Here is a 16,503-nt window from a genome sequence, read left to right as displayed (position 1 = left end):
CAAATATATATTGAGTAAAACATCCATTTGGATTTCCCAGGTTTTCCCTGTCAAGATCACTGAAAACATGGAAAAAGGAAGTTTTACGTATGCATCGAATTTCCAGCAGGAAAATATCAGTTTGTTTAAAGTTCAGAGAAGAACACAAATCCTGCAAATGACCTAGAAAACATTTGTACATGACCTCATTACTAAAGCCAAAGAGGCCATACTTACCTAAAAAATTCTGATGTCAAATAAGCAACGTATGTTTATTCTTTATGAAAATTTCTGCTCAGTATCAAATAAGAGGTGCAATAAAATGATTTTCCCGTTCATTTCCCATCCATTCTAATGCAACTTGTGTGAACAGCACCACACATTATTTGAATCAATGCGGTCAGAGTATGCATCCTGCTCTCAAACATTCATGCTCTTATTTACACAGTACAGTACAAGTACAAGTTTAGCATAATACAAACAGAGACCAAACTATCCAAACGTAACAAAATCTGCCGAGCAGCACCTCTAAAGATCACTGAGTACCATGTTGTATCTCATTATCTTTAAAAAAGCCTGTAAACTTATATTAGCAGTGCACTTTTCCAGGTGAATGTTTGAGTGTTAGAACACTGATGGTGCAGCTTCATGCATGATTTGATTGGAAGAATCAGAATAAGGTCTCCATCTATGTAGACAGATACTAAGATGTTCCATTGAATTAATGAAAAACTAGGGGGTGCCATCATGGTACCACAATATGTAAAATACAATGTCCTCCATTATGTTTTCTGAACACAGGACAGGTGATTTACAAAGCACATGCTGTAGCAGACTAAATAAATAAATTGGGCTTTAATAGTCACGACAATAACTGCTCAAACAATCAAATATAATGGGTTTGTTAGTGACCTTTAAATGTATTGATAAGCAGAATTTGCAACCTTTGGATTGAAGCTATCTTTTTCCTCTGTTCATGAGAGTGGTATTAATCTTCTTGTCTAACTCTTGGCAAGAAAGCATATAAGCATACAAGAAATGCAGCCCAGAGTGCTTTGCAAAACATGTAAAATGTGCAAATATTGGCCTATATACTGCAAGGTTGAATGAGAAACCTTGTGAGCATTCATTGTTTAAGCATGCATAATTCATTCTTTTGCTGCTCATATTGAAAGATTGCGCAAAGTATTTTTAAAAAGCATTGCTGGTTACAGGTTCTGTACTTTTAATCATGAAAAATACGGATGCATCTTTGAACAGATGTCAGTAGATTTATAGACTGATAGCAGCTCCATTTGTTTTCATTGATATTCCACTGCTTTGGTTAAGTCTCCCTACTTGACTGCTACTTCGGTGGAAACTATGGCCCAGAGTCATCTCTCCACTGTGTCAAAGGGCACTGCGCTGTCAGAGGAAGACTAAGGTAAGAAGAACAGGGTGCCAGGAAAAAGGGGCGTGACTGCATCTGTAAATAGTGGTGCTATTTTGGGCTTACCACGGTCATACAGGGGAGCACCGCCTAGACCTGCCTTCTGTCACTATGGGGATGGGCGCTTCATAACTTTGCTGGATGGAAAAAGTCTGGAGGACTGGCAGGTGGTACACAGGAGCATGGCAAAACTCCCATGGCGAGGAGCTGTTTCACTCATAACTAGCCACCACTAACAATACACACCGGAAAACACACAGGCCTCTGCTTGTATTTGGCATATCAGCACCTTGTTGCACTTTATCATCCTGAAGTACGGTGTAGGTTTGTTTGAATTTCAGTTTGAAAAAACCATGAAAGACAAGATCTGGCTCTTTGCAGGCAGTAGGACATGAATCTAAAATGTAAAAGACATGGTGCCTACAACTATTGTGTCACAATTAGAATTGTAATGAAGTAAACTAAACTGCACTGTAGATAAAATAAATGAAGGCAAAAATTAAATGAACAGTTAAAAGTGGGCGAAGAAAAACATTTTTTCCCCTCTTTTGTCAATGTCAAACTCTTTCCTTCATGAGTTTTATTAGGGATATACATACGGGTTGGAACATCTGAGGTTTCCTATAATAATTTTCTATAACACAAGAATCCCACTCAGCCAAGTTAAAGTGAAGGCCTTAAAACACAGTCATATGGGCTGTGAATGTAAGTCAAAGAATGCTTTTAGTATAAATTGAGGGAAAAAGTGAGAAAATTGACTGAATCCATTAGCAACTGATTCAATATTTTTTCAGTAGAACATGTATTATTTCAAATGAATAGGCTGAGTTTCTGAAAAACCACCAGGCTTAAAACAAGGCTGATCCATAATATAGGGATCAATGTGATGCAAATTTCAGCGTTCCAGTGGGAGAATTATGTTTGTTTGAAGGTTGTCATGCAGATGACCTAGAAATAGCTTAGATGCCATATCAACAGTTAAAACCAAAGTGTTTTGCTATGTGAAAAGGATTACAAAATCAGCAATGTATTTGTTCAGACTTAAATATAACACCATAATAACAGAGAATGTAGGTTATGTATGGTCACCATTATGCCATTTATTAATTCATTGTTTAGAACACATTAAATGCACTTAAAACACATTTCATTTTTCATAAATATTTCATATTAAAGAGAAATATATTTCACCTTGTGCCTACACAGAAAAGCTTTATAGAGTTGCAATGATCTTGTAGCCAAGAAAGAGAGTAAGGCACAAAATAGAAACGTTATTCATACAGTTTAGTCATGCTATTATACTATAAGTCCAAAAGTGTATTAGGAAGCTATATTGTAAGCTAGTCTCAGCTAAATGATCCCCAACATTGTTACAATGTGCATGCTCCAAAAGACAGATAACATGGGAAAGACTGCAGCTGTGTGGAAGAAGAGTGGATGTAGGTCAGTTTGTGACACGACAGTGGAAATCAATCTACAATATTTGGTCTGGAAGCAAGAAAATCTGCTCTGTTTCTGCGGTAAAGTGCATAATGTTTTTGATTTGTTTTCTTGTGTTCTGTTTTTGTTTTTTTTGGCTGTTTGTTTGTACGGGGAGCCACTCTACACTAAAGTCTCCGACAGAAAAAGGAAACTTGGACAATAATTTCACCAAAGATAAAATCCTTTGGTCTACTCAGATCAATTATTGCCAACAGTAAGTAACAGTCCTGCCAACCCCTCAGTGCAATCACCCAAATGATGAGTAAAACTGAGCCTGTGGCATACTTAGATTATCCCTGTGCCTATTTACAAGCAAACCTGCAGTGCAAGAAGTAACAGACAAAGATATATTGTCCAGGAATATTCTCATTTCAATTCAGCAGGCAAGCATACCATTGTTCAACTATCATAGGTGGGGGAGAAGAAAATTCTGATACCTGCCTTTATAAGTTCCTGCAACCAGGAACTGTTGTCATAGGATATGTGCTATATACTTCTCTGATTGTCTGTGCATCATTATGTCACGGTTTGGATGGGAGGACTGGAAGACCGGGGCAGGATGATAAAAAAATAGGCACTAAGGTGAAAAGCATAATGTAGGGTAGCAGAGATGGTACAAATCATATCAGGGGAAAAAGGGAAATCTAAATAGCAAAACTGCGTAATATAAGCATAAGGCATACATAAGTACATTTTCAAATACATGTTTATACAAAAAGAATATCATACAATAACATTCAGTATAAATGAACAATGAGATAATAATGAGGAAGCAAGAAAAAAATACAATTCTAATCTATTCACATACTCCCTATTTATTTTCCAGCCTTTTTTTTTTTTCTGTTTCCCTGTAAACAAATCATTGAAATGATACAAAAAGGTCATATAAAAACTTCCACTTTGGGTTACAATGAACCATTTGCATTTGTGTGACTGCTGCTGTTGTTTGCCATCAGTATCACTGCTGTAAGGCACCAATTTGGTTGTTGCGGACTGACTGCACAAACAAATGGACCAAAGTGATGAAGCATGACACTTGTTGTCCCATTAGCTTGTCCATGCATTAACATAAAGATCACGCTCGAAATGAAGATTGTCATTTGTCAACGATAGAAGTAATTCAGTCTCATTGAGCTGTTTGGTCCACTAAAGAATATCTGCTGTAAATTAAGGCAAGTGTAGTCTTGTACTTTGCCCCTGATATCACTTCCCTTTTTGTAAATATAACATTCATCTGTTTATTCAAATGGAGCTTGCCAGTGATTGTCAATGTGAGTCTGCAGCGAGTCTTTGAATGTGGAGGAGCTGATGGCAATGATGGTCAGGTGGAAGATCCTGGTCAAAACTTTATTCTTCATCATCTGGATCTCTACGTTTTATTTGTCCTTGTTTTGTTGATGCTGCTGCTGTTTGAGTGTGAGTGTGTGTGTGTGTGTGTGTGTGTGTGTGTGTGTGTGTGTGTGTGTGTGTGTGTGCGCGCTGCTGCAGAAGACTTCTGGACGTCTATGCGTGAGTGTGCACAGAAATGCTGGAGAGGTCGTTCCTGATGATCTCGTTAACTGTGGAAAGAAAAGAGAAGTTGTGCTTCGTTATGAATGAGTCACACTGAATAGCAATTCATTAAAAAACTATTACACTTAATAAATACAGGTGCTTTAATTTTGACCATTCCTTTGTAAACCTCTCGCTCTTCATACTGTACATGATACTAAATCAATGGAGTATCCCTTTCATTTAGTTTATTTTTAGGACTATGGACCTTGATTTTTGGCATTTCCATCAACCTTTTCAATGTGATACTGCAAAGTGCACATTAAAATTAAGTTGACGGAAACATGGCCAAACACTTGACACTTTGAAGATGATGCAACTCTTCAGCGCTTGCAACCAGCAATAAATCATGTCACATGAGGCAATACTACCCTGAATACTTGGCATACATGTGGACAAGTTGAAAAATACTGGATATCAGTCCCTGCAATCCAAACACATGACTGTCGTTACCAGCCTCTTAAACTCATATCGGTACCATACACACATCTCTGTTTTCAAGTCACCGTCTTGTCTTTCCTGCTCTAGTTCCTGTGCCCGCGCCTTTCCCACAGTCAGGCAGACACAGATCACTCCCCTGCCTTTATCTGCTCTGTGTTCTTTGGCAAAACAGAGGGAAGTGACTGTGAAGATGGCGAGGACCCCGAGCCCTGTGGCTCAACGAAAACAAGAAGCTCCTCAGTCATGAAGCTTGCTGTGATAAAGTGGGCTGATGTAGACACAGAGATTCTGGTGAAACCACCATCTGCAGTAAGGAGCCGAGACAGGAAGTCCACCCACTCTGAGGCCCAAAGCAGGCCTGCCGTTTGTTATCACTAGATACTGTTTGGTGAACGGTGCATCAGCGTTGATCAAGACGAAAACATCACTAAGAGTGAGCAAGATGGAGTCCTTTTATCACCAGACAATTCCAATCCTGTGAATTGTAAGTAGCACAATGCCATATTTAACGGCTATGGTGCGGATGAATTGTGAAAAAATGCATGCTTTTTCCACTGATGTCAGCTGAACTGATCCGTGGGAAATGAGGTGTAGAACCACCACAGCAATATGTGCATTATTACCAGCAATGGAGACAAAAACATATATGGAAATTAATAAATGAAACATTTAATTATGATTAATATAATAAGACAAATTAAGTAAGCAGGCCACACATAATATCATGCCCTGCTCTCTAATATCAGCCAAACACCCACCTATTCACACACACACACACACGCACGCACGCACGCACGCACGCACGCACGCACGCACGCACGCACGCACGCACGCACGCACGCACGCACGCACGCACACACACACACACACACACACACACACACACACACACAAACAGGTTGGTTGGGACTCACCTCCCTAAACAGGAGGAACTCCCATTGGAAAAATCCAACCTGTGCCAACACTGCTGCCTGTTTTCAGCTCTATTCCACTCCGGGCTAAACAGGCATTTACACGCTGAGGTTATTTTTAGCTCTGCCATTGCAGGACATAGAGGAAGTGCAAGAACACGTAACAATTAAATGATCAAATTTTACTGTCGCTGATTTTGAAGGAGGAAAGGGAAAACCCAACAGCTCAGTGGCAAAAAGCCACAAATTTACCCTTTATTTTTCTCAGAGGAAAGCACTGGCTTCCTTTCTTCGTTTCAGTCACTGTAAAAAAATTGTGACGTCTCCTCCACCCACAATTTAACTGCGGTGTTTTTTCTGCACTATATCAACTGATATTTTCCATTGGCATGCCCAATGATGTTCCATTCTGAAGAAACAAGTGATAAAGAGAGAAAAAAGATAAAACACTGGCCCCTCTGTTTTCATCTGTGTACTCTGCCGGCAAAGTGAGAATCTCAGAAACAGGATGTGGCCAACTGTTAAACCACAAGACAACACCAAGCTGCTATTTATAGCAGTTTAATGGGGTAGCTCATGTCATTATTTAGTTGCAACCACTTCTGGGAAATGAAGAAATTTGAAAGAACAGTTGATGACACCTTAGTAACACAAGGTGATGTGCACAGGTAGTGACTCTGTGTGTGTATGTGTGCACGTATATTTCTAACCCCTCAGGTTGGTTTTGGCCACAGCTCTTCTAAAGCCTTTAATGTAATTTTGTTGAAATATTAAATTTAGTTTCAAAGTGTTTTCTTAATTCAGTTGATTTTATTTAGTTCATTTTTTGGCTCTGCCATTGCATATCTTTCTGTTTTTCTTTTTAAGTCCATCTCTCCTGCATGACAGATCTGCATTTCTGAGTCTGTCTCACCTTCAGTGAAGTCACTAGATAACCACAACTATGAAGAATAAGAGACGGCGGTCAGACATGATGAGGAACATTTTGTTCAGAGAGAAATTTGGCTCCAATAATTAAACCCCTTGCACAATATTGACGGGCATGGATACAGTACAAGGTGTCCTCTGTAAACCAGGCCTTGTAAAGCTAGTTGCAGTGTTTTACAAAACAGGCCAGAGGGTTATTTTCCACATTCATGATCTCTATATGCTATTGCAAAAACATTGCTATGTTATGTTACACAATAACAATGTTAGATGTTAGATGTTTATTGACAGATATGTTCAGAAATGAACTCCCTGTGGCCTGGCATCCCTGTCAACAGCACTGGAAACTTGTTCTGTTTTTTCTTTTTTCAGTTGTTTAGGTTAATAATGGAAAGTTGTAACTGGGAGGATACCCTCTCATGAATAAACAAAAACAGTGGAAAGCTGCATTACAAATATTCCCCTGCTGAAAAAAAAAAAAAAGAAAAAGAAAACGTGCCCTGCTAGACTTAGTTAAACAGAGTGACATCCTTTATTAGCCATAGCGCCAATGCAATCAGCAAACCGCAGCCCGGACCTGACAGGACTTAAACTTAGGGCCGGGCGGCTGGGAGATCTATTTCAGGCAGGTGTGAGAGTGACACAAAAATGAGGCTGTGATGCCAGCTGTGTTGAATGGTCAATTCAGCTCTGTTGTGAAGCCCTACCACTGTTTTTTGGCAGTCACTTACAGCTCAACCCCCGTCTCCATCGGGTGTGACTGCTGGCTGAATGAATGTTGACCTCGCTAAAATAATCTGTCTGTATCAACGATGATGGAAAATGATTTGTTTCTGCCAGAAGGGGGAAGAACCTCCAGTGGACACGCTGCCTGGCAAGTGCATACATAAATGATACAGTGCAGGTCAACTCTTCGAAAATGGCAGCATGTCAGTTATTAAAGTAACGAAGGAAGACACACAGGTTTGCTCATGTGTAACAGGTTGTCTGAGACCAACCATAGCAGAAGGCCCAGCGGGCTTCAGGACCAAAAATAGCACAGCTTTAAAAAACACAAGGGGCTGCGAAGGTGTGGGCATGTTGTTACAGGTACTGCTGAGAAGATACAATCTAAGCCAGGAAGTCCAGTTTGAGTAACATATCCTCGATTCTGAAGGTCTAACGGCGCCAAAACACTGCACAGCAGTTTGTAATACTGTGAGCCAAGATTTTGCAACTAAGGAGCGTGTGCATGTTCCCAAGCTGGTCTGTCATGCTTTATACAAAGGACCAACACACCTCCAGAAGTCTGTGATAGGCTATGATAGGACTTATAATCATACTCTTTTGCTGTTGTCTGCACTTAATGATTCTGAAATTGTATTCGTGTACACCATTTTCCATTTTGAAAGAGATGGATTATTGTTCCCCAGTCAGTTATTACTGATTTGACCTACTGGTCCCATTGATGTCATTACGGTGGGTGTAGGTAAGCAGCTAACTTAATGTTCGTCGAAACGTCACTATTAAGAGTTGCTGTTATTTTAAGATGACTGAAATGTCAAAGTGTATCATAGTAGTTTTTTTTTCTGCCACAGGAAGTTGATGCGCTCACAAGATGATCCAACCACAAAGAATCTGCCAATTTGCACAAAACTAAACACAGAGGAATCTTTGCAAAAACCAACCAGGCGCCAATCTAAGCGAATAAGGTATGCTGTGATTTCTATGATAAGACATTTATTCCAACAAGCTTACAAACTGGAAATAGCTGGTTGTTTTTGACTGGTTGATGATGTAAATACGGTGCTGCAGTTTTTTTTATTCAGTAATCCAAGCCTGGGCGTGATGACTCCATTTGGCTACTCTGAGAGTTCAGCGTGAACCTGACCTGAACTGGTGATTTAGTTAGCATTGTTAGACGAGAGCACTGTGCATTGGGGTTCGATAACAGCCGGGCTTCCTCAGAGAACAGAGGATGCCCGATGGCGTGGTGAAGCGTAGAGCCTCAAGGATCGAGAGCCAGTCGGAGGTTCCTGCCCTCGTAACACGATCGCCCTCGACCAAATCAGGCCTGACTGGCAATGACCTGTCAGAGAGTGACTTCACCCTCCCCTGGCTTCCCTCAGCTGACTATCCAAAACACAACCTCTGAACTAACAGAGGCTTCCTGCAAGGGACTTCTGTTCTCACTTGGAGTCTCTTGATGCCAAAGGACCGGGGGGCACCTTCACTTTCACTACATGAATAAACTGCAGCTGTGTTAGGGTCACGGACCTTCACGCTGTAGCAAAGGGGGGGTGTTTCCTACGCTTCCTTGTACCTCCTGTAGTAGCACATCGGGTTTGTGAGAAAGAAGAGGTAGTTTCCTTCTATTGTGCCACTCAGACTCTCAACAGCATTTGAGGAAGTAAGTCTGAGTCATACAAGCTCCTTTGTATAAACACAGATAAACACTGGCATCAAATCTGTGCAGGCGCTCACAGAGAGCAAAAGGAGACTGGCTGCAAGACAGACTCAGAGTTAAACCTCATCTGAACTGCTCTCATGTGAAATTGATTTGGTGGGGAAGCCAAACTAAAGCCCAAACTTGCTGGAGAGAGACAATTGAATTTCCTGGTACATATTACTTTTGTTTCCCCACTATATCAAATCTTCCCTCGGCCTCAGCAGAAACACTTAATGGACAATTTGCTGCCTCCCACACACATCTCAAATGGCTGGACGGAGAGGCTCAGACAACGTCACTTATCTTGTGTTGATAACTAGCAGCGTCAAAAATAGGGAGGGGTCAAAGGTCAGAACACACACATCAATGACACACTGAGAGAAATAAAGATGGAGAGACTGAAGGAGAATGAGCGAAATGGAGAGAGACACAATCATTATTCCCACAGATAAACACAAATGGAAAGAGACAAAGTGTTCCACTAATGCTTCATCATGATAAAGTGCTTCATAAATTCATCCAAGCCTCGCAGGTAGACAGCTTCTAATCCATCGCAGGGATCCCTTTGGGCCTAATGATGTGATGATATGTACAGACAGCATATTTCATCCCCACAGCTAGGCTGATGTGTGAAGCCCTGGGCTTTCCCATGTGGAACCACTCAGTCTCCACAACTGACAGAGGAGATAGAGGAAAAAAAGAAGAAGAAGAAGAGAGAAAGTGCTGCAGATCGAGCGTTTGTTTTAAAACAAAGCTGAGTTTACCCCGAGAGCTGAGGTTTTACAACTGCCCTGCAGCTGCTGCGTGGTACTGTGAAAGCACTGCTGTGCCATGGGCCACGGCCAATCAGCTCCTCACACTGCGAAGGTGAACAATGATGCCGCTGAAGTTCTGATTGGCACTTAGAGCATGATTTCTGCTGGGGGTTTGAGGGGGGCATGTCCCCCTCACTCAGATTTGTTCTTACTGTAGTAGTAGATAAAAATGTTGACACTCATTTGAGAATTATTACTGTGCACGAAGCAACAACCTTAATGAGCAGCAGCAAGTGGCGCTGAGATTATTTTGTGGGTTTTTATTTACCCTGGGTTTTGCCTCTCAGGCAGCATACAGGCTGCCCTCTCTTACTGCTGGATGTTGCTTGGACAGTATGCTGCCTGAAATTAATACCTGCAGGCAGAACGCAGGGCAGATAAAATATTGTTACTGTTAAAAATAAATGTAATCTATATGTCAAATTAAAGGTAATTTTGTCATAAAATGATGTCAAACTGAAGAGTTGTTTATCACTACAATACATTTACATTTCTAGTTTTTGTTACATTATGCAAAAGTTACCAATCTTAGCATAATGTGTCATTTGCTTGATTGATTAATTCATTAATCAATCAAGCAAATAACACTTCTAAAACCAAATGTATGCCTTTGACTTCATGGAAAGTGAGTTTGAAGAGTGATGAGTGAGAAAAAGAAAGAAGAAGAAAGAGGTGGGACAGACAGACCACAGAGGAACTATGGGACTGATAAAAACTGTGTGTGTGTGTGTGTGTGTGTGTGTGTGTGTGTGTGTGTGTGTGTGTGTGTGTGTGTGTGTGTGTGTGTGTGTGTGTGTGTGTGTGTTGAAACCGGAGGCAAGATTCTAAACTTTGATTCAACAGCACGTATAGGGGGCCGGAGCTGGGATGCCACAAGAGGAGTGATACAATCCCTCCTTTGGAGAGCTGAAGAGAAAATAAGAAATAAAGTACGGAGTGTAAACAGTAAGTGCTCTGATGTCACTGAAGAGATTTACAATCAATATGTCTGCTGCTGTTTTTAGACAAGGGCTCCAGGCTCAGTTGGAAAAGAGAGCTGGAGCAGCCCTGAGAAATAACGATGGCATACTCTCTGTGCCTCATGTGGAGAGACAAAGTGGAGCTGGGCTCTGTTCTCCACCTGTGAGTCTCTGATGTGTCTCATTCTTCAGAGGACATGCTTTATGGCTGTCTGCAGTCAGCTGAATCTGACATGTTGCCAAAGCAAATGACCTGACCCGGGAGAATTTAGGTGTCTCCCTAGTCCAGATCAAAATCACATGGAAATGGGCAAATTAACCAGAAATGCTGTGATCCAGGCTTGAGAACAATAAAACAGCAGTATCCCAAATTAGAAATCTAAAGACAACAACTTTTACTCAAAGCTCCACCACTGATGTGCTTATTTTGGCTGCAGCGGTGCATAACCTTTGTCTTTGATCTTGCATGGTGTGCTGTGCCTCTCCCTATCGCACCTCACTCTGTCTCTCTTTGCGAGCCTGCCACTTCCCTCTCCTCCTCCTCCTCCTCCTCCTCCTCCTCCTCCTCCTCCTCTCATTTCCTCCCGGGCCCAGGAGGCCGCGGGTGTGCTCACTCGAGGTCGGCCTCCTGGGAGGATGAGGGGGAGGTGTTTACATGGTTGGAGCTGTTCTCCTGTGCCCTCATCACTGACTTCGTCAGTTCAGACCACATTGCAGACAATAACAAAATAAAAAATATATTGTTGTAGCTTTAGTAGTTCTGAATATACATTTTGTTAAGAAAGATTCATGTGCATTGATATCAGTAATGTCTGAAGACTGAGATCAATTGATTGAATGAGTCAAGTCTGGTGTGCTGCTGCTTGGTTGGAAAGAAGACCTGCAGCCACAGCGGCCCTTTGTGGAACAGTTTGCCCACCCCTGCTTTAGGGGGTCCAGAACCTGAGACTGGGAACCACTGATCTAGTACACTAACCACCATAAGTGCACATGAACATAGAGTATATAGTTTTTCAACATTAAAAGAAAAGGATGCCACAGCAATGCCCACACTGTTTGCTTGACAGACGCTGTCAACAAAGGAAGTGCAGATGCTCAAGTGCTGAGCAGGAAAATGGTGCTTTTAGTTATTTTGATTACACAGTTCAGTTTGATTGTGTTGAGTTGTGAACTATTTATTTAGCTGCAGTGGAAGAACACCACAACACAAAGTGTTTATCAAAAGCAAACATAAAAGTAGGAAGCTTAAGAGCTGCTGACATCAAGTGCGCACGGATAACTCAAGACTGTGAGAAATCAAAAGCTCAGTTTCACACAAGCAGTGAAGCAGAACCGCATAAAGCAAACACCCAGGCCTGAAAATCCACCAAACTGAGTGCAACACACACATCTTTGTGATTGAGATATGAAAGGAGACAGATTAAACTCTTTGCATGGCTCATTACCAATGGGTTTATGGTAAAATAACTCAGCCATCTGATAAACTCCTTGTGACTGATTCAGAATTAGAAACGTCTGCTCCTGTGGACGCTGATGCAGACGGCTCGAGATTTTGAAAATGGCACAGAGTGAAAAAAAATCGGAGCATATTGAAGCAATCATGCTTCAGTAGGTCGCAGCCGTCTGAGTGAGAATTTGGCTGTGCACCTGCGTATAATACGATTTATGACTCCATTTGTATTGCGCTTCTTTAAATCACCTGTCGCCTGTCAGTTGTTATGTGGGATGTCAGAATTGTTTTCTTTTATTTATACATAGAGAATCTGTGTTCTCTGGGTCCAAAAAGGGTTACCTCAGTGCAAGCTTTATTGTTCACTATCCATCACAAATAGATGGCTCAGAGAGGCTCTTTCCTATTTTTCAAGGTGAACGTCTGCTTGTTAGTGCGTATCTGCACATCATGGCGTTCGGTTAACCCGTGAGGAGCAGAGAGGCCTCAAGGGGACGCTAGCATGGCTTTCTTTCTGAGAAGAAGAACTGCAGCACACTGGACACTCCAGTCCTCGTGCTCAAACTGGCACTCTTAGTCTCTTATGGCTTGTTTTACAGCTTTGGAAAGCATGCTCTGTTGAAAGTAACATTTCCACTGATCCAGCATCTCAGTGAGCTGGGCAGAGGGCTTCTGCAGGCTCCATCCTGAAGTCACAGAAAAGGCTGTGAACACTATACTGAAGGTAACTCAATCTGAAAAAGCTCCTGCTGCACACAAGAACATGGCCTCTCTCTTTTCAACATCCTGCTGAGCTCTAGTGATCTGACTCTGTATTGAAGCAGTGTGTGATCTGATTAACACTCTGCCTGCTGACCCTGAGAGTTGCCCTACAACTTTAAACCCTCAACGCCTGCAGGGATTCAAAGAGACCGAGGGGGAGGTCAGCTCGGGGCACATCGTGGACTTATTCACGTAGGCTTGCCAAATGTTCCACTTATCTCCTTTCCAACACCATCGACCTCGCTTTGATTTTCATAGACAGGCAAACTTTCATCCATCTGGAGACGGTGTAATTTTCATGTGTCAGAGATAGTAAGTGAGACAGAGACTTTCGCTGTCACCTGTAAATCATAGCCCCGCATTTTCACCTGCTTCTGTTCGTGCTGCTTCAAATCACACAGATTTAACAGTTGCTGGGACAGAGGGAGTGAACCTGCCACTTAAAGACCTTAACAGAAACAAGAGCGTGCTACTTTACTCTATGATGCAGTAAATCTAAGCGATTTAATTATAATGTACGTGACATTTTCACTCACACTGTGTTTGGGAGCCGGGCTTTCCAACTCGAGCTCGCTGCAGATTTCAGGTGGCTGATTTACAACATGAGCAGAAAGAACTGTCTTGTCTTCAAGTTCTAGAAGGTCCAATGGATTTGAGAAGCACGGAAACAGGACATAAAAGCAATGGTGCCACTTTGTGATTTGTTGTCATTTTAATGTCATTATATTATTAAATCAATGGCTAATGAATGATGTTCAAATGCTTTTTTGATCGCTTATAAGCTATTAATGAGTACCAAGCAGAAGGCTTTTTCACATCTTAAAAGCTAATGTTATTAATGCTTTATACATTATCTATGAAGCATTAGTAATAATAGTAATATCACAACAACATTACAACATATAAATACATTATAAAGGGCCTCATTAGAAAGCCAACCCTAATGTATGTGGTTTATATGTCACTGATAAACATCATACATAAATAGTTTTGTATATATGTTGTGAAGTCTATTGTGTCAGTGGAGGAACTTTTTGTGGTTGACAAATACATTAATAAGCACTAAAAACGTCCTTATTTTCATTTATACCACTATATTAAAGTGTGTTAGTAACAGTTTATTCTGTTTTTATATAGTGCCTAGAAATGCAAAACAGGGAGTGTGTGGGGGGTGGTTAAAATGAAGTGTTCCCTTGATTTAATTTGAAGGTACATAACATTTGAAAGCTGGGATATGTCGGTGCTAAACGCAGCACAGCAATTAGTTCAAAGCACCTTGACCTTTCTGGAGCTAAAGACCTTAATTCTGAGGTTTGTGTAGCGCCGCAGCGGCCTTTCATCGTTTAATCTCTCAATGCTTCGCACAGCAATAAAGGCTTACTGAGCGTGAAAGGATTTCCCTATTTGTTAGCATGTTGTTTTGAGAGGAACTGAGCTCAGCTGAGTACAATCAGGAGAGTCAGGGGACCCGTTGAGGTTTATAACTGCCATGGGTCACATGTCAACAGTAGGACACTTACAGTTCAGTGGTTATGATCATTCCCTCCCCTGAAGTAAACCCATTCACCCACTGCTTGGTAAGTCTCTGCACTGCGAGCGGCCACTGGTGGGAGAGGAAGAAAATGTGATCTTTAACTTCGGCAGTGTTTGTCTTTCTTTGACTTTTAGTGTTTTGGTTTTAACAGTTTTAGCTGTGAAAGGAGCACGTACTGTGTGTGTGTGTGTGTGTGTGTGTGTGTGTGTGTGTGTGTGTGTGTGTGTGTGTGTGTGTGTGTGTGTGTATGTGTGTGTGTGTGTGTGTGTGTGTGTGTGTGTGCGTGTGTGTGTGTATGTGTGTGTGTGAAGAACAGGGGCAGTGGGAGAAGCTGCCAGGGAAAATCACCAAGATTGCACGCTACTTTCTTCCACCTCAGATTTTCCCCTCTTTCTCTTCGTCTGTCTGTCTGTGTCAGTGTCTCCTTTATTTCTATGGCTGACCTGCTTCTTCTCATGCTCGCTGAATATTCCTGGATGTAAGGACATGATGAGATGTCCTGACCCCAGAATCTCACAACACACAAAACTACATCTATGTCCCTCCATTTTTAGGCCCAGAAGAGATGAATTGAGCGTGACGTGATTCTAATCGTTTCAGACAAATTATTTTGACAGTTGCAGTTTACGTTAACCTGCCTGTAAAACTAAAACAGGGGACGTGTGCATTTGGTTCAGAGTCAAGTGACAGATTCCACATCCATGCTCCCTCCTCCTCCTCTCTCTCCAGTCTCTCTCTAGTTTGCTCTCTATCACCATCTCTTCCACCGTCTTCTTTCTGAGGTATCTGAACACAGTGGAGACGGCAAACTCTGCCAAGAGTTGCAAAACCCAACGGCTTTCCCCATCCCCTCCAGCCTGGATCAGACTTCTCTGTTGACATCCGTCGCTACAGGATACTATTTCACTGAGCTAACAAATTTCAGATGGGGAGCTGTTATTAAGTGGTCAGGGATGGAGACCTGCTCCTGTTTACTGATGCCGCAGGTATTTACATCCCCTAAATACCAACCAAAAACACTGCAATGTCTTGAGGCAAGTATCATGTAAGTGTGGTTACTGTGTCCGAATGGAGGAGCTCATCTTTGGCCCTCATTCAGCTGTCTGTGACTACTTGTGTATCCTTGAGCAAGAAACCACACAAGCTTCGGGGATGCTGTCCAGAAGCTGATTGTGACCCTAGAGAATCAAAAAATGAAAATGTGTCTGTCTTTCTGCGAATCAATTGTGCTTGTTTGTGTGTTTAGTGTGTTCCTGGACTGGATGAGTTTTCCATGTGCTCATAGTTTCAGCGCCAGCAGGAAATATCATAGATTCAAGGCAAATTTATGGTTTCTGGAGCTGTGCAGCTTTTGTGTTGTTTACATCAATATCAGTGTTTTATGGTAAGTATGGCAGTGGTGGTGTGATGTTTGTGGGGATTACAGACAAACCAACATGCCTTTTGAAAAGCTGATGCAGACACAGTGAAAATTCTGCTTTAAATAAAAAAAAAAAAAAAAAAATAGATAAGGCCTTGGAGGCTGCTTATATCACAGCTTCAACACAACCTTCAGCAAGGCCAAGATAATGACTTGTGGGAGAAAGAGACTCTCTCAGATCATCCTGTCAGAGCAGTCAACCACACTGACATTTGTCATATTATGATTCAGTAATGAGAGTGTCTGGCGTGAGGTGGTAGCTCCATGATCACAGATGTACACAGGAAGACTGCAGCCAAGCCACAGGCCCTGTCTGAGTCCTGACCCGCTGTGATCCGTGTGGCTCGGCGGCTTTTCAACGCGTGTTTCCTAAACCTCAGAATGTGAGCCACATAAACCGAGCCTCTAAACCGCT

At 41.8% G+C, this 16,503-nt stretch overlaps 1 protein-coding gene across 1 annotated transcript in view; it reads right to left on the bottom strand.

Moving 5' to 3' along the window:
• Positions 1–4,327: 4,327 nt before the first annotated feature.
• Positions 4,328–16,503, bottom strand: part of LOC139333744 (nuclear factor of activated T-cells, cytoplasmic 1-like) — a 55,884-nt gene continuing 43,708 nt past the window's right edge. Inside the window, exon 10 of the mRNA XM_070966373.1 lies at positions 4,328–4,449. Within this exon, the coding sequence (XP_070822474.1) occupies positions 4,394–4,449 (56 nt within the window). The 3' untranslated portion in view covers positions 4,328–4,393. The remainder of the gene's footprint in view (positions 4,450–16,503) is intronic.

The sequence above is a fragment of the Chaetodon trifascialis genome, chromosome 7 (assembly GCF_039877785.1).
Source record: "Chaetodon trifascialis isolate fChaTrf1 chromosome 7, fChaTrf1.hap1, whole genome shotgun sequence".
Classification (NCBI taxonomy): domain Eukaryota; kingdom Metazoa; phylum Chordata; class Actinopteri; order Chaetodontiformes; family Chaetodontidae; genus Chaetodon; species Chaetodon trifascialis.
The sequence above is the reverse complement of the archived record's forward strand: the minus strand, read 5'-3'. Positions and strand labels throughout refer to the sequence as shown.